Source organism: Triticum urartu, chromosome 2 (genome assembly GCF_003073215.2).
Source record: "Triticum urartu cultivar G1812 chromosome 2, Tu2.1, whole genome shotgun sequence".
Taxonomy (NCBI): Eukaryota; Viridiplantae; Streptophyta; class Magnoliopsida; order Poales; family Poaceae; genus Triticum; species Triticum urartu.
Genome location: NC_053023.1, coordinates 479,675,575 through 479,693,223, shown reverse-complemented (window position 1 = coordinate 479,693,223; position 17,649 = coordinate 479,675,575). Strand labels below are relative to the sequence as shown.

The window sequence follows — 17,649 nt, the reverse complement described above, 5'->3', positions numbered from 1 at the left end:
CTGTGGCTCACAGATTACTATTACACCAGATGCAGGGCCTGATGATTCCGCTCCAGCAGACGCGTATGAGCTCAAGTGGGAGTTTGACGAAGACTCTCAACGTTACTATGTTTCCTTTCCCGATGATCAGTAGTGGTGCCAGTTGGGGGTGATTGGGACCGTGTCACATGTTGGGTTATCTTTTATTTTGGCGCCGTAGTCGGGCCATGAGTGTTTGGATGATGTAATGTTATTTATGTACTTGATTGACGTGGCGAGTGTAAGCCAACTATGTTATCTCCCCTTTATTATTTATATTACATGGGATGTTGTGAAGATTGCCTAACTTGCGACATATGCCTTCAATGCGATTATGTCTCTAAGTCGTGCCTCGACACGTGGGAGCTATAGTCGCATCGAGGGTGTGACACCTGTCCATCCTCCATGGCCCATTTTCTACTATATGAAGCCATTTGACCTAGAAAAAAAATCAGGAGAGGACTTTTGAGATGAAGCGCCGCCGTCTCGAGGCGGAACCTGGGCAGGAGCATTTTTGCTCTCCGGCGAAGTGATCCCGCTGGGGATACTTCCCTCCGGGAGGGGGAAGTCGAAGCCATCGACATCACCAACAACCCTCTCATCGTGGGAGGACCGATCTTCATCAACATCTTCACCAACACCATCTCATCTCAAACCCTAGTTCATCTCTTGTATTCAATCTTTGTCTCAAAACCTTAGATCGATAGTTGTGGGTTGCTAGTAGTGTTGATTACATCTTGTAGTTGATGCTAGTTGGTTTATTTAGTGGAAGATTATATGTTCAGATCCTTGATGCTATTCAATACCCCTCTGATCTTGGACATGAATATGATTTGTGAGTAGTTACTTTTGTTCTTGACAACATGGGAGAAGTCTTGTCATAAGTAATCATGTGAATTTGGTATTTGTTCGATATTTTCATGATATGTATGTTGTTGCTTCCTTTAGTGGTGTCATGTGAACATCGACTACATGACACTTCACCATCTCTGGGCCTAAGGGAAGGCGTTGTGGATTAGTAATTAGATGATGGGTTGCTAGAGTGACAGAAGCTTAAACGCTAGTTTATGCGCTATTCCGTAAGGGGCTGATTTGGATCCATATGTTTCATGCTATGGTTAGATTTATCTAAATTCTTCTTTCGTAGTTGTGGATGCTTGCGAGAGGGGTTAATAATAAGTGGGAGGCTTGTTCAAGTAAGATCAGCACCCAAGCACCGGTCCACCCACATATCAAATTATCAAAGTAGCGAACGCGAATCAAACAAACATGATGAAAGTGACTAGATGAAATTCCCGTGTATCCTCAAGAACGCTTTGCTTATTATAAGAGATCGTTCTGGCTTGTCCTTTGCTACAAAAAGGATTGGGCTACCTTGTTGTGCCTTTGTTACCATTACTACTTGTTTCTCGTTACAAATTACCTTACTATCAAACTATCTGTTACTGATAATTTCAGTGCTTGCAGACAATACCTTGCTGAAAACTGCTTGTCATTTCCTTTTGCTCCTTATTGGGTTTGACACTCTTACTTATCAAAAGGACTACGATTGATCCCCTATACTTGTGGGTCATCAAACCCCGACACTTACAGTTCAAGACAAGGAAGCTGGCTGCAATGATGATCAGCCAAGCTGCTGTTGATCGATCTAAGGATGCTGCACTAGTCCAGGAGATCAAAATGCTAACCAGGGGTGATAGGAGGGTCTAGGTGAAGGCTATTAAACGTGAGAGGAATCAGGTTAGTCACGAGCTTGCTCGTATAGCTCGTACAGACATGAAAACTGCAGTTTGGCTGGGTTCTGGCCTTGAAGGGATTGTAAATCTTTGTGTACTGGATCAGCTTGATTCAGGTTGATTAATACAAATCCTTTTTCCCCTGCAAAAAAAAGACAAGGAAGTTGGATTTGTGGAGGACTCCCCTCCACCGACATAGCTGACTAGGTTCATGTAACCCCAGGGGGGCCAATATCTTATATAATTTGGGGCCAAGCTAGTCGATAGACAAGTTAGCATCCCTCGGTAATACATGTACTTTGTACAACCCAATCACAATATACACGAGCATGAGTGGGGGTTTACCTCGTGAGGAGGGCCTGGACCTAGGTAAATATGGTCTTATGTTTCCCCTTTGATCTACTCACCTCACAGGGATACCCCACCAAGGGATCCGGTTGAATCATCTCTGATAGTGGTGGCCCATACAAGTCTTGCGTGGTGAACATAGAGTTCAGATGGGACTGCTAGTTGACACTAGCACGGTCTACATGTTGGGCCAAATCTTCATTTTTCAGCTCCATGAGTTTTGTTGCCGACTCACCTGGCCACATCGGCCTAGTCGAGACACTACAAAAAAAGATACATCTGTGATGATACACGTTTGTCACAGTAGGTCATGTTTTCTGTCAATCATGTATTTTCGTGACAGTTTATGACAGAATCAAGATACTCATACATGTGCCATCGAGGATGTGTTCAATAATAATGATCACTTTTCATCATGGAAGTGTCCACTTCCATGATGATAAATGATGCTTCACAGAACTGTTTCGTCAAGGGTAGCCGACATGTGGTAACCACCGTAACGGGGTGCCGTTAAGCCATCGGGTGCGGGTTCCGGATCCGATACCCGTTAACAACCCCCATCAATGATGATTTTCCATGCGTCAGCTTCTCATTCGCTAACAAAGCCACGTGCCAGCTCTACTTTATGACATGTGTTGCCCATCCAATGGATGATATGCGCCTATGAAACATCGACACGTGGCACGTTCTAATAGTGGCATGTTTTGTTAAAAAGGTCAGCCCAGCAAAAGGCCTTCTTAAGGCCCACTTGACTTAGTCAAAAGTAATCAGGCCAGCACATTATCGGCATCATAACAATCTATTTGTATATAGCCCATTTACGGCTTGGGTACCCACGACCCCTTAGGACATGTCTGAATTCATCCCATTAGGGGCCCGTGGGCCATTCAATATGGTCCCAGCCCATTGATACTTTGGGCCCATGTGTGGCTCGTGGTATCGTTTTCTAATTCAGCCCATACTTGCTTTCAACCCATTAACGGCCCCGTGTAGTGGCTCGAACCTTGACAACCTGTGTACTGGCTCAGATCTTTACCGCTCGTGATGCTTCTAGGTATTTGCAACCTTTTGTATATTCTGGCTCTTTTACGGCCCGTCGAGTCTTGAGACCATATAAGGCTCATGGTACATTTTGGCCAATTTATGGTCTGCATGTCCCTCGGCCATTTCCGTGCCGTGGTGTCTTTTGGTCTATTAAGGACCTGTGTTTACTCAAGGCCATATTCAGCTCGCGTGCCTTTTGGTCCACTAACAGCCCGTGTTGCCTCTGTGCCATTTTCGGCCCGTTGCGCCTTTTGGTCCATTAACGACCCTTGCTGCCTTTGAACCATTTTTGGCCCGTCGCGTCGTTTGGTCTATTAACGACCCATGTTGTTGCAGGGCCATTTATGGGCCATCGCGCCTTTTAGTCCATTAGCGGGTCATTTCCGGACCATCATGCCTTTTGGTCCATTAACGTCCCTTCTTGCCTATGGGTCATTTTTGGTCTGTTGCCCCTTTTAGTCCATTAACAGCTTGTGATGCTTTTGATTTCATTTGTGTCCCGTGGTGTACATTGGCATATTTACGGCCCATTATATATCCAAATTGTTTTTGGTTCATGGGGCCTTACTACTTTTGGCCTCTTTGTGGCCCATGATTATTTTGGCCGTTTCAGCCCGTACTAATTTTGGCCCATCAGCGGCTCATCGTGTTTCATGCCCCTTCATGACCCATGGAGCGTAATGCCCTTGAGCATACCACATCTTGCGAAGGTTTTGGGCCATTTTACGCCTGTGGTGCTTTCGGCCCAGAAGTGGCATGCGATGCATTCGTCCCATGGTTCTTTCAACCCATTTTTGGTGCTTGGTGGTTGCAGCCAACGTGCGGCCCATGAGGTGCGAACCGCGCTATGCAATATACGACAGTTAATGATAAGCATACAAGTTATAATAGGACATCTCAACATATTATAATATATTACATCCACTAGGCACCAAAGGTTGATACTAGTGCAAATAAATGAACAAAGCTTAACAATTTTTAACCTCAACACAAAGCTTAAAAATGGAGCGGGGAACCCATCCGGTCCTAGGGCCCTCATTGGGAAAATTTGAAACAAGAAGCACACTTTATCTCTTCGAGATTATAAGGTTTGGATAAGTCAGCATTTAGGCCATCCGTCATCTTCCGAGGAATACCATCCAACAGAATATTCAAGTCCTCGACTCCTTCTGAACTATAAAGATTTGCAAAAACCCTTTGATATGTCTCAAACGTATATGTGATTTTTGATTATTTCTTACTATATCATATCTTTTCATATATTGTTTATAGCAATTTATATTATTTCTCTGGACTAACTTATTAATTCAGTGCTCAAAGCCAGTTGTTGTTTTTGCATGATTTTGGTTTTTTAGAAAATCGATATTCATGACCTCAAAATACCCCGAATATTTTTGATGATTTTTTCAGAGGACAAAAATTCCAGAAAGCACCAGGGCCTGCCGTGGCCCCCATGCTGTCAAGCCATGCATGCAAGTGGGGCCATGTGGTGGGCCCATTTGGCGCCCCCACCGTATTATGCCCCCCTCAGCCTATAAATTATATATTTCTTGAAACCCCCACACCAATTTTTCGTGATTTTTCTGCCGCCGCAAGTTCCTGTTCCGGGAAGATCCAAACTGGAGGCCTGTTCCGGCGTGTTGTCGGAGGGGGAATCCATCATCGGAGCCATCTTCATCGACCTTTCTGCCACCATGTCCAGGTGTGAGTAGTTTCCTTAGGACGTTGGGTTCCTGGCAATAGCTAGATAACATCCTCTCCCTTATGCCTCAATACAAGGCTCTCGTGAGCTGCCTCACATGATCAAGATTAATTTGATGTAATCGGTGTTGTGTTTGTTGGGATATGATGAATTGTCACTTTATGATCATATTTGTTTATGAATTTTATTGACTTTTCTGTGGTTCTATTTGCTGCATAACTAAGTAGTCATGCATGCTCTCCAATCTATTTTTCTTCTTTGGCCAAGTTTGATCAGTAGTTCTTCAGAGTGAGTGGTGTATGATAGTGAGTTCAATCATGTAGTATTCTATATCCCACTGACAAGAGCTGACAAGACACATATTGTATTGTATTGTTGCTACTAAAGAATAAAATAGTGTTTTCTTTATCACGCTTGAATGATAGTTTTATTGTCTACATTGTATCATGATGCTTATTGCAATGCTCTGTTTGTTATGCACTTAATATCCTAATATGCATGTGGATAACAGTCTTTGGGTTGAGTATTAGTTGTATATACTGTTGCATTAACAATTTACATGTCACGAACAGGATGCGTATATTAAATTATGCCGTGAGTAATCATAATCATAAATATTGCAATTTAATCACCACCCAAACTGTAATTTGTTCACTACAACATATCTATTTTGCTTGGAGAGATGGCTCTAGTGATGAGACTATGTACCATTTTATGATGTGAGTGGAAACTATGAGCTGAAATAACTCATGCTTACTACTTTTCTAGCTTTTTTTCTCATGATATAAATATATGCTTAGCTTTAGTATTTTCTCTATTCAGCTGATGTTGTTAATAAAATATTATTAGGACTTAAATATAATCTTCAAAAATGTAGTAAATTATGTTATTTATCTTTCACAGTTTTGTATTCCGTGACAACCACTGGCGTTCAAATAGTAGACATAGATTTATCAAAAAAAAAAAACTGTAGACATATTTTTTTGAGCAACTTTTGAGACATATAAATGATGCTGGACGAGCGAGGCCAGACACGAGCCCAGTTTCGCCCTTTAAGCCCATTCGGCTCTTAACTAGGTCGGCCCGGAAAGTGCTTAGCAAGCTACTAGCTGCCAGGACTGAGCTAAGCTCAGATCGGCGGCGGAGAGCTAGGGTTCAGGCGAGATTAACTAATGGCCTCAGTCGCAGCTCGGCGGAGGCAGGAGCTGGCGGCGGAGGGCCAGCGGCACCTCGAGGAGACGATCGCCTCCGCTTTCCAGATCCTTTCCTCCATGAACGACGAGCTCTGCAACCCCGCGCTCTGGTCCTCCTCCGCCACAGCCACCGCCGCTTCCGCCGCCTCCCAGCATCCCCACCACCAAAACGCAGCTCCCCCGCCACCCCACTCCGCCGACTCCGACGCCGATACCATGGGGGGAGCCGCGGGGGGCTCTGGTGGTTCGCTCGACGAGGCGAGGCACCGGTACAAGATCGCCGTGGCGGCTTTGCGCGCGTCCATTGCCGCGGTGTCGCCCTCTACTCAGGTGAGAACTTGATGGACTGGGCCATGCGATCCTAACATATTATCATACCGTGTGTGAACCTGAGGAGAAACTAGGGACATTTCAATGGTACAGCTTTGAATGAAAAATGTCATTTCGATTTTGGAGATATGGGCCTATTTGAAACTAGTGAGCTAAGTGCCTTTTCTTGTCTGACTCAAGAAATAAATGCATAACATTTTTAGCAATCGAGTTTTGCCACATTTGAGCAGTTGAAGACGCTAGACATTATTTCCCTAGAACAGAAGAGATATTGAGTTTTTGGTCATTAAATGGGGGCGAAACAAGAACTTTGGGTAGCCGACTTGTTTATCCTACTATATATCTATATGAGCCGAGATTTTGGTTCCGAGAAGGGGGTTGATTATCATCCTGCTCCGTGAACAGATTTATTACTAGGTATGCTTATGCCATTCTGGATAAAATTTGCTTGCTGTAGCTATGATTGAATCAACAGAACCAACATCCAGTGTCGATCTAATTCCTTCTGTTTCCACTTATATTAAAATCAGTGCTCGTGATTACTAGGTTCACATTTTGTTACATGTCTATAATTATGTCGGGATATTTTCAGGAGATGGGGCCAACAGAATCCAAAGGTGATCAAGCCGAGATTGAGAGATTGGAAGAGCATGCATCTTCTTTGAGAAAGGTACTCCCTTGAGAAGGTCTAATCATTATGATTGATACCATTATGCATGACTCAGGATATTATCAGGAACCAGTCGGTACTTGGTACCAGGTCAGTCGTTGAATGTCAGATGCACCCCCAAGTAACCTATTTTAAATGAGATGCCCATATTGGTGCTTATGACATATTGATATATGGCTTGATTTTTTTTTTAAATCTCATGACAAAAATGCCTCAAAAAACAGGCCGGTCTTTGGGTGCAAACCTGAAGTTTCCCAGACAGAGCCCCTCTTTTCATTTCTTTGTCTTGGTTCTGGTTTCCCAGTGCTTGGATTGTCTTGTTCATTCTGTTGTATACATTAAGAGTATGTTCATTCTACATGTTTCTGGAATTATTCTGGTAAAGGCGCAGAAGTGCATCTGTTGTTTATTTGCCATCATCTGCATGCCTTCTGAATTTACCAAGGTTGATGTATGTCTTTAGAGCAATGCAACAAGGTTTTCCAGAGGTTGGAGCACACCATCCTTTCTATATAGAATTAAAAATGGATCATTTAAGTACCCCTAGCAATCACTAGAAGCTATTCCAGTGTGTCCCTAGTGGAAGATTCTCTATATAGTACTTCCTCTGTCAATTATAAGACGTTTTTGGTAGGCTAAAGTCTTATAATTTGGGACGGAGGTAGCAGCATCCATGCTGTCTGGAAGTTCAAATCGGCTGTATGACAACTTACAATATCCGTTATTTTAATCCAGTAACATGACATAACGTACATTTTTCTGGTAAGGAAGTCTAACATTGGGATTCTGCTGCAGGAAATTGAAAGCAAAAACAAACAGCTGAAACTCCTCATCGATCAACTCCGTGATCTAATATCAGATATATCAATGTGGCAAAGCCCTTGCTCAGTGTGAGTTGTTGCTGCTAATCAATTCTTACAAGTCCCAAGGGATCTGACTGTTTGATGGGTGCCAAGGCCAAACTGCATACGGTGCTCTCTTTAATTGGAAAGTGAATGGGATATGACCAAAGTAGATGCGATATGACCAGATCACTGTTACAAAATTGTGAAATCGTGCTGTATTGCCCTTAAGGATTTGAGAAATGTAACGAGTGGCGTTAAATGCAGATTTGCTAGTAACCGAAACACGTGTAAGGTGCATATTGGACCCAACATGGCTATGGCCATAACAGGGGATATTCTTCTATTTTCTCTGAGGATTCGACGTTGGCTCCAATGCTTGTGTAATGCTCCCTTCCTTTTCTTTTGTGATCACTGTTTATGTGGACTTGTGTTCTGTGTGGAGCATATTCTTTTCTTTTAAGTGAAAGTGCTGAAAGACCGTGATATGCCTGTAAAGTATTTTAGTCCATTAGCTGTGCAATTTGGTCTCTCATTCGATTGTATTTATTCAGGGAGTTCTGTAGGACTGATATCCTTCTAAGTTTTTCGCATGAGAGTTTCAGAGCCTTTGGAAGAATGGCCCAAAGAATATGTTACTTCTGTTCACATTCACATGATAGAGGATTCCTGCCATTCGCTCTTAACCAAGAAACATCTTCATGCAATACTGTAGTGCCATTCTCTTTAACCAAGAAACATCTTCATGCAATACTGTAGTGAAACACCTACATATTTACTTCTTGCACATTAGGAACCCAGTAGATATGCCATACAATTTCTGCATTGTTTAGTTTTCCTTGTTTCGTAAAAATATACATTTACGTCCAAAGATTTAATGGATCATCGAACAACCAATTTAGTTACTAGTAGCTCATGTGAACAATCTGGTTCTCGAAGTTGCGCAGACTATGCATCATTCAGTGGAAATGAAAGAATATGCTGACCAAATTCTACCGAGCAACCTTTAATTTAAAGATACCTGATATGGTGTTCATAACCTGCCATTCCCAATTAATACATAACTTACAGACAACACTACATAGAACCATCATCCTCTTTTTAGATAACAGAAGGGTGTTACTCCCGGCAACTACATCGTCGGATACAACCATCACTCTACAACAATCAGTCAAACACTGTACAAACTGGACACACACTATCAGGTCACAGTGGGCTGCATATTACTGTACCAAAGACCTAGTTACTTCACATCATTCTAGGAAGCTCCGCAAACGCTGCTTGTGCCACGTGCTTCTTTCAGCATGTGAACTTGTTGTTTTCTACCAGTAAGTCGTTGTCAAGTATCGATGATGTTGCCTTATCAGACGCACCCAATTCAGCCTGCATTTAGACCAGCATCGTAAGTGCACTGCTGAGATTTGATTTTGGATAGAAAGAACAAAACCAAATGCACTCTAATGAGTTCTACATAGCTGTCAACATTTGCAGTTCATCTATGAATAATAAATGGTATTTTCTCTTCAGAAGTATTTTGTTTCAAATTGACACTGTGCATATCACTACTTTATGCTTTACACATCAAAGAGTAAGATTTCACTACATATGGATTTGCCCCCTTGAAAGAGGTTAGCACCTCAGTCTTTTTGTTCTTTTGAGAAATTGCTCTTTATTTTTCTAATATTTCTAGATCGTGGTATGAACTATAGTTTCATCGGGCAACTTGGCTTATGATCACAACATTGCTTAAATGTCAAATCCATGAACTACTTACAGTTGCCTGGCGAAATTCCTCGAGCATTCGACGATACTGCATCCTTGCTTCAGGAGAGTCTACCATGGACAACACTCTTGACACAGACTCCTTCACAGATTCATCAACCTTCTGCCGACGGAAGATCTTGACTGCTTCATCATCTTCGAAGTCATCATCGTCTTCCTCCTCTCCCTCTTCTGCTTCAATCATCACTGATTGTTCGGCTCGGAAGCCACGTAGCCCATGTCCTTTCCGGCGCCACCTTAGTATTACTTTCTCTAGCACACTAACAGTGCTTACAAATGTCTTGTATTTCTTTCTCACTTGGTGACCTCTTACATGAGCCTGTACAAAGTAAGGTCTTTAATGTTAGCAAAGTAAAACACAACTTACCTGATATCATGTACTAGTTCAAAGCCCAATCATATACCAGCGAGTTCAACTTGAATGCAGTTTTTAAACCAAATATTTATAACTCTGTTACCTGTATTTTAACTACATTTCTGCGCATCTGGAGAAAATTCTTGCGCCCTTTCCAACCTCTGTATTTCTTCTGAATTGAAACAGCTGCTTTATCACAAAACTGACCGTTCGAAACATGATGTTGGTAGTATAACCTTGATGCAGCTGCAAGTTCATCTATATCTTCTTGTGTCATCCCATATTCATCCTTAAGTCGAGCGTCCTTGTGTTGTCTCCTCCTGAAAGAAAAGGCACGGAAGGCATTCTGAATCCGAGCCGCTGCTTGAGCTGCATTTCTCACGGCCGCCAAAGAGTCTTTCAGTGAGAGTTCATCTTCTGTGCCCCCATGAAGTTGGGCACTTCTCCGAGATATGCTCTCTACTGCTCGCTCTGCTTTAATTGCAGCTAATCCTTCTGAAATACCACTCTCTTCTATAGTCAGCGATGCAAGATAGCTAGTTAACGCCACTTCTGAAAGATAGCCAGCAAGGCCCACATGTCCTCGCTCAGAAGCCAGGAAAGCTGCTGATTTGCCCACTGGATCTTGTGCAGTGGGATCGGTGACTGCTGGAGCTGAAGCACCAGCAGCAAGAAGTGCAGCAACCATCTTTTCCCTGCAATAAAAATGGACTTACTTAACAAGGTTGTTTGCTAGTTCCATGCCAATAAATTGCAATACACACTAACATATGGAGAGAGATGTAAAAAAAAAATACAAGTCATTTCAAGATATGCTGATGTATTGCATTTTGTGTGCACAAAATCCATTAGTCAAGACATCTTGGATGCTAAAAGGTTATCTTTTCTATTCAACATACAGTGTCCATTTCTACTTCATTTGTGACCTACGTTCTGCAGTTGGGCATTACTTGTTACAAAGTTAGTGGCATGGGGGCCGAGAGTACCCAAGTACAACCACATTTGAAATTTTGGAAAAACAATGGTTTCTTCAGCCAATGAAAGAATATATTATTTGTTTGTAAGAACTGTAAATAACTTTTTAGGAAGTTAAGAGTTATAATAAACGGGTTTGCCAAGGCACATCTAGATGTGCCTTAAGTATTGCGCATCTAAGTCCTATACCATTGATTTTACGTTAAGATTCATCCTGGTTAGTCAAAACGTAATCTAAATAACCAGCAGTAGAATATATTTTTCTGATTACCTTCCATAATAAGCAGCCCAATGAAGTGCAGTCCATCCATTCGAATCACGCAAATTTATGCCAACGCCAGCACTGAGAACTGAAGACAGTGCCCAGTCATAGCCCAGCGCAGAGATTAAGTGTATGATACCTTGCTCATTTTTGGACAGAGAACATGTTCCATCATCTCCTTGGAGTCTCAATGATAACCACTGTTGTAATTTACTTTTCAGCAATTCCTCCATGATCCAATCAACCCTGCTTGGTGGATTTTCACATCCTACATCAAGTTCGTTAATCAACCGCTGCCAGTTATCCTCATTCATTTTAAGTTTTGGACTCTGTCCAGGCTGAGGATCATCACCCGAAGCTGCAGAGGATCCATTGTCACACAAAAGTATTCTTGCAAACTTGGCAAGAAGTGACAACTCTTCAGTAGACTTCATAGATGACGGTGCGAAATCAGTGAAACTAGAAGCTGTTGACTTTGCACGGAACTCAAAGTCCTTGATTTCACTGCAAACTTTTCTATTTCCAGTGGAAATACAGAGTGTGAGCTTTCCGGCACTGTGTAGTGGCGTGTGGCAGCGGAGAACACCTGGCTGAACAATTTCAACAGGCACCTCAGTGTCACCGAACATTACTGCCCAGCATATATTCGACGGGTCACACAAGAAATCTCCAGTAATGATGACCTGCATTGAGAGAGGCACAACAAGACATAAGATTAGTTGGTGTTTGACGTAGAAAGCTAAAATGTTCGTGGTGTACCTTGGTGATCTCATAGCAGAATGCCCATTCTGGAGAGATCTCACGAATGCTAAACTGTTGCTTCTGTTTCAAGGCTAATCTTGTATCTTCTTCGGAGGACAGTTCAAACTGACCATTGTCGAAGAACTCTGATATTTCATAGCCACATGAATTGCTTTGGTACGAACTGCTTTGAAGTGTTACAGGTGTTGTTCTTTGCCAATCCGGGTTCAGACAGCTTTCAAGACTACTGTCATGAGCTGAAAGAGTATTAATGCCATTGATTCCTTCATCTCTTGGTATGAAGTTATAAGATGGTGAGTCGATAGGGTCTTCTGATCCCAAAAGAAATCTTTTAGCAGCAGAAATTTGCAGCTGCAAATTACTGCCGTCTAGGCCTCCTGGTGGTTGATATTCCGAACTTTGCTGATAGTGGGCACCAAACTGTTCATGGTAAAATGTAAGGTGTCAACACAGTTCATTGAGGGTGATAACAAAGAAAGAATCACCACTCTTTACATAGTAAAACAACTGTTATAGTTCTGGGCATGGTAAAGTACGTTCTGACCACAATTTTGACATGGAGCCAACAAGATGGTTAGGACATTTCATTTTATGCATTCTGTTACTAAAGTAGCACTATCATGGCCCAAACCTTAAATGCACAGCAACTTAAATGCCCTCGATGAATTAGTTAAAGAAAGTGTCTTCCAAGGTATTCAACCAGGAAGACTTTGCAGGTATCCCTCTTACAAGAGCAATAAGAATAACACAGTAGATTCTTCACAACTCATTCTTTACGTTGAAGAAATCACACGAGGATAGTAAAAATCAGTCACCATTTCCTTACCTGGTATGTAGATGAAGCTGGCAAACCTAAATCGGACTGCAGAACATTTTCCCATGATGATGATATCCCCCTGCCAACACCATGAGCTCCTTCTGGTCGAATTTGATTTGCTTCATCGTCACCTGAATAAGGATGCGACATAATATGATTTAATTTACAATATCAGACAATCAATAAGTTAGTCCAGAGTATGACGCCTTATAGTGTGTATTGACGTCTCTAGACGAAACTTTTGGCACAAAATTAAGTGGTATCAAGACGCCGGCAAAAAAAGGTTGAATCACAAAGGTGTACTGTGAGGAAATAAACTTTTGGCAAATCAAGCACAAAGCATGCTTGTCAGTATGCCATTTTTATTTATCAATTTCGATATTCTAGTTTAGTTTTTCCATGGATCTAGCTTGGAAGATATGCAGGGTTACCAGAAACTTTACCTAGACTATTGCTTGTCTGATTTCCCTGTACATCTGCAGCCTCAGTATTTGTAGTGAAGTCCAAAGAACGCGCTTGATTTATGTAAATGTAGTCATCATCACCCAAACTTAACTGCTCAGCAATGCTCTTCAAAGCTTGGTTGAGCCCAGATGTGTTTGTAGAGTCATTATTATTTACCATGCAAAATTCGGAACTTCGTTCCAGACTACTCTGGTCAAGCTCTGGCATCCCCATTACAGTTGATTGCTGAAGCTCCGGTATGCTTAGTAGAACGCCACTGTCATGGTTGTACTCTTTGTTTGCAGAATAAGAACTTACTTCAGTTACAGAACTCTGGTGGGATTCATTGCCCTCACTAAAGTCTGATGTGGAGCCGTGCTTTCCATGTATGTCATTTGGATAACTCAAGGTCGAAAGAGATCCCGCTGACCCATTTGACAATGTTGAATAATATCGTCCCTGTAAGAAAGTTCCATGCAAAAAAATTACTCATTGGATGTGCTCCCATTGTATTCAAATTAAGAAGATTGGATGGAAATATTTTATCACTAAACAAGTGAGTGAGATCAAATCAAATAGATTTGAATACTACTTTCAAGTTCATATTAAATTGCTCATAATCAATAGGTGAGATCAAGGTGCCGCATTCGTTTGGAGGGATCGAAATTCTCACGTCAATTGAGATAAAGAGAAAAGATCACTGCTTATTTTTGCTAGGGTCACATTTGGACGTTGTAGATTAGTTTAAGAGAAGACCTGCACCACTATTTTGTGAAACCAGATTATAACGGTGTGGATTAGTTACAAAGAAAAAACATCCACTTCAGTTATTTGGTGGGAACAGATTATAACTGTGTAGATTGGAAATGTCGTAAGAATCCTATTAAAAGACCCAATTACGCAAATGGTCGTAAGAAATTTCTCTGGAATAGTGCAACGACCTTATCTAATCCATTATGAAAATATTTAAGGCGCATGGCAGCAGTTATCACTTATATTATATGTGTACAACCATAACTGTAAGTTTCCACTTTTATTAGCTCACTCAGTCAAGTTCTCTCACTATTTATTTCCCACTTCCCACACAGATGATTTGACCAGATAATACCAGCAAAAAAATTCACAGGAAAGGATACCATGACAATCTATACTTGCTCCCAAAGATAATACTCACATACCTCGGCTACTTCTCTATATTGTACCAGCACAATGTGGTCGTATGCACTGCAGAAAAGGAGAATATGTATTATAATAAATAGTACCAATCGCTCTTCTTTGCATAGAAAAATGTTTGCAATGTTTCCTAGATAGCAAATGAATAGCAAGTACTTCCTCCGTTCACTATTATAAGACATTCACTATTTTAATGTGTTTCTTCACTCATTTCAGTCCGTATGTAGTCCATATTGAAATATCCAAAACATCTTATATTTGTGAGCGGAGCGAGTAGCACTGAGGCATCTTAGCACAATTGCAACCTAACGGTAACATAAAATTATAAATGGCATAGTTCACAATCTCAAAGAAGTCTTAAGATACTGAGATAGCTTAATGGCGAAGCTGATCTTACGGTTCCAGCATCCAGAAACATCGTCTCTGAAAATATGGATTTTGCTCTCCATGAGCATAGTAGCAACTCAGAGCATCGATATTTCCAACCTGTATTGATATGAAAATTTCATATATAAGATTAAGTGCTAAGTGTGTTGATTAACAACTAATTCTGAAGTTCTACTTATAAACTTTTCGTTAAAATCCATTACAATACAAAATGATCAGGCTAACCATACAACATCTTCTCATTTCTAGGCATGTGTATTAGCATTGCTGTGATTGCTAAGATATCACAACATATATAGACACATGTATTGCTAAAAAAAGGAACAAGCTCAATACACTGTTTGCAAGAACAGTAGATGTAAGACTCGTGTCACTTGCATTGTCTCTCATAAATTAAAGTTATCTCTAGAATTAGATATTCAAATTCCAAACCATAAGTAATTTATCTGCAGAGAACACCAAATAAAGATATTTCAGCTATACAATATTCAGGTAAAAGAATGGTTGCAAAAAAAATCAAGTAAAAGAATGACTACAAAATGACATAGTTCTTTCTTGTTGCCTTGTCCCAATTCCGATGTATTGCTTGACAGAGCAGTAAAAACTATATGGTAAAGCAAACTGGGCAAAGATATCCATTTAAGAACTATAAATGAATAAGTACAAATGTTCAACGCAATTCAACTAAATGGATGTGAATGATCTGATTAATTTGTGATATTTGATTTTCCACACAACATCACACAGACTGTACAATTGTGTTGCTACTTGGAAGGATGATGCATTATTAGAAGGAACTTGCACACCTACTGACCCGACAAGTCCTGACAGACGGCAACCTCTCTTGTTGGCAAGAGTGTTGACAAGACAAATAACTGGAATACTATGACACTATACTGAGCTTTCTGAAGCAAACCTTCAATCGCTCGTGAGCCTCCCCGACAGTTCTTCCGTCTTTCTTCCTTCGCCATGCATAACCATCTTTGCGGAAAAACCGATTCACACGGCGATTGTAAAGGAATAGTGCACCACCTAGAGAACAAATGACGCTGTTATTGTAAAATAGAAGTAAAAGCAAATTTCTCAAAATTAAGGAGATGTGCTTACTGGGTGGCTTATTCGGTGGCTCGTGGGTGATCTGGAGCTGCTCATGATTCAACAAGATATAGTAGACTTCAGAAGGCTTTAACCACCTGCTCTTTGCTTCTCTGAGAAGCACGTTGATGTCGAAACCTACGAGAGGAAGAACTGGAAGATAAGACAAAGTAGTAGTCGGTTTTGTACCAGGCCCAAAATGAAGGTAACATTTAGTTATGCATGAGTTGAAGCAATCAATCATTCTCTCCTCGAAACAATGATGCTACATAAAGCTGTGAAGTCAAACATGATCCAATGTTTGCACAAGCACAACAGTATGGTGAAGACCAGGATTACTTGAAATCCTAAGACAAGCCTAGTGCCACCCAACAAATCTTAATGAAAATAATAGTTCTGATCGAATTAAAACGAAAATATTTAAGACTTGGAACCCTAGGTCATGGAAAACAAGCTGATTAAACCATCTTGAGCAACAGTTGAACTCTTGTTTGATTAAACAGCACTGTAGCAGTTACGACCATTGACCTTGTAATAAGAATTAAAAAATAGAGTACAAAATAAAAAATGGCCCCGGCTACTGAAAAGGATCGGCTGCAGACCAAATTTGATATCGCCGCAACAATATTAGAAGGGCCCAAGAAAGAGCAATTCCAAGGTGAAATACACAATCTAGCGTTAAGTGCCCTACACAAGAACAAGAACGTCCCCTTGCTACTGCATCAACCTTAACAAGCACTCGACTCCCGGGTCCAAGACAAGAAGTCGAGTCCCGCCCAGGTCAACTCACAAGCCCTACCAAAGAATCAAAGGAACAAACGATGAGAGAGCTCCACTCACTCTGGCTCATGGTCACTTGCGGAGATCCGGCCGCCTCGAAGCTCTCATGGAAGGAGGGGGTTGGACGAGAACTCCACGAAATGGAAGCCCCGACTCCAAACAAACAAGAACTGAAACAGTAGGCAGGCAAGTGGGTGAAGGCGCTGATGCTGCTTCTGCTTGGACTTGGATGGGGAGGTAGGACAGCACCAAGGGTTCTTTCCCAAAAAAGTGCAATAGCTGGGACGCAGGAGGGGAAGGGAAGTTGCTGTGACCCGAGATGGAGGGGGGGATCGGCTCGGCTCCTTCCTTCCGTTCCGTGATTCAAGAATCAACGCGGAGAAGGAGACCCGCTGTTTTGTCCCCTTGTGTTGTCCACCCTCAAAGTATACTGGTATCGAATAAAGTGGTGCTGCGTTGTACGCGCGCACGTGGAAATTCCACCGTGCAAGGCCGACACCTGCCTTTTAAGCATCTACAGCCGGGCCTCAAACCGTGGGCCGGACGGCCCGATCACTGACCGATCATAAAAATTCGATTTAGACAGACGCCTCAAGTCAGGCTGACCCGTATATCCAACCCAAATATGATGCGAATATGGGGCATTGGGCACGTCCTGACGCGTCCATCACGTCGGACTGATGATGGGGTCCCACACGGAATGGACCAAAAAACCAGAGATCTGACGGACATCTTCTCATGTGGGGGGTGTGAATGCCGCGTGGCGCCGCTCCGGCTTGCTGCCCGAGGCCAAATCCGGCTATTTAATCCGGTCGGTGTCCCCCAACCCTAGCCCATCCACCTTCCCTCCTCTCCGCGCCGCCAGCCCGAGCCCATCCACCCCATCTCTCCCGCTCCGCCGCTCTTCCCACGCTCTCCAGTTTCGCTATGGTCC

The 17,649-nt window shown here is 42.1% G+C and overlaps 2 protein-coding genes across 2 annotated transcripts; one reads left to right on the top strand and one right to left on the bottom strand.

The window, feature by feature from the left end:
• Positions 1–5,913: 5,913 nt before the first annotated feature.
• LOC125538050 (mediator of RNA polymerase II transcription subunit 30-like) lies at positions 5,914–8,369 on the top strand. Its single transcript, XM_048701358.1, has 3 exons — positions 5,914–6,371; positions 6,964–7,041; positions 7,837–8,369. The coding sequence occupies exons 1-3, from the start codon at positions 6,021–6,023 to the stop codon at positions 7,933–7,935; spliced, it is 528 nt and encodes a 175-aa protein (XP_048557315.1). The 5' UTR covers positions 5,914–6,020; the 3' UTR covers positions 7,936–8,369.
• Positions 8,370–8,862: 493 nt separating this feature from the next.
• Positions 8,863–17,114, bottom strand: LOC125538049 (calmodulin-binding transcription activator 4-like). The gene is made up of 12 exons (XM_048701357.1): positions 16,776–17,114; positions 15,948–16,073; positions 15,757–15,872; positions 14,851–14,939; positions 14,459–14,504; positions 13,280–13,739; positions 12,846–12,967; positions 12,017–12,439; positions 11,267–11,940; positions 10,124–10,715; positions 9,658–9,984; positions 8,863–9,266 (listed from the first exon to the last, which is right to left on the bottom strand). Exons 1-12 carry the CDS (start codon positions 16,783–16,785, stop codon positions 9,183–9,185), a joined length of 3,069 nt encoding a protein of 1,022 aa, XP_048557314.1. The 5' UTR covers positions 16,786–17,114; the 3' UTR covers positions 8,863–9,182.
• Positions 17,115–17,649: the final 535 nt, after the last annotated feature.

Excerpts from the sequence above, each read along its gene's own strand:
- LOC125538050 (XM_048701358.1), top strand. The coding sequence starts at position 6,021 with ATGGCCTCAGTCGCAGCTCGGCGGAGGCAGGAGCTGGCGGCGGAGGGC. Across the intron at positions 6,372-6,963 it reads CGGTGTCGCCCTCTACTCAG|GAGATGGGGCCAACAGAATC; the intron begins GTGAGAACTTGA and ends GGATATTTTCAG. Across the intron at positions 7,042-7,836 it reads ATGCATCTTCTTTGAGAAAG|GAAATTGAAAGCAAAAACAA; the intron begins GTACTCCCTTGA and ends ATTCTGCTGCAG.
- LOC125538049 (XM_048701357.1), bottom strand. Across the intron at positions 12,440-12,845 it reads CAGCTTCATCTACATACCAG|TTTGGTGCCCACTATCAGCA; the intron begins GTAAGGAAATGG and ends TACCATGAACAG. Across the intron at positions 10,716-11,266 it reads TGGGCTGCTTATTATGGAAG|GGAAAAGATGGTTGCTGCAC; the intron begins GTAATCAGAAAA and ends TTTTTATTGCAG.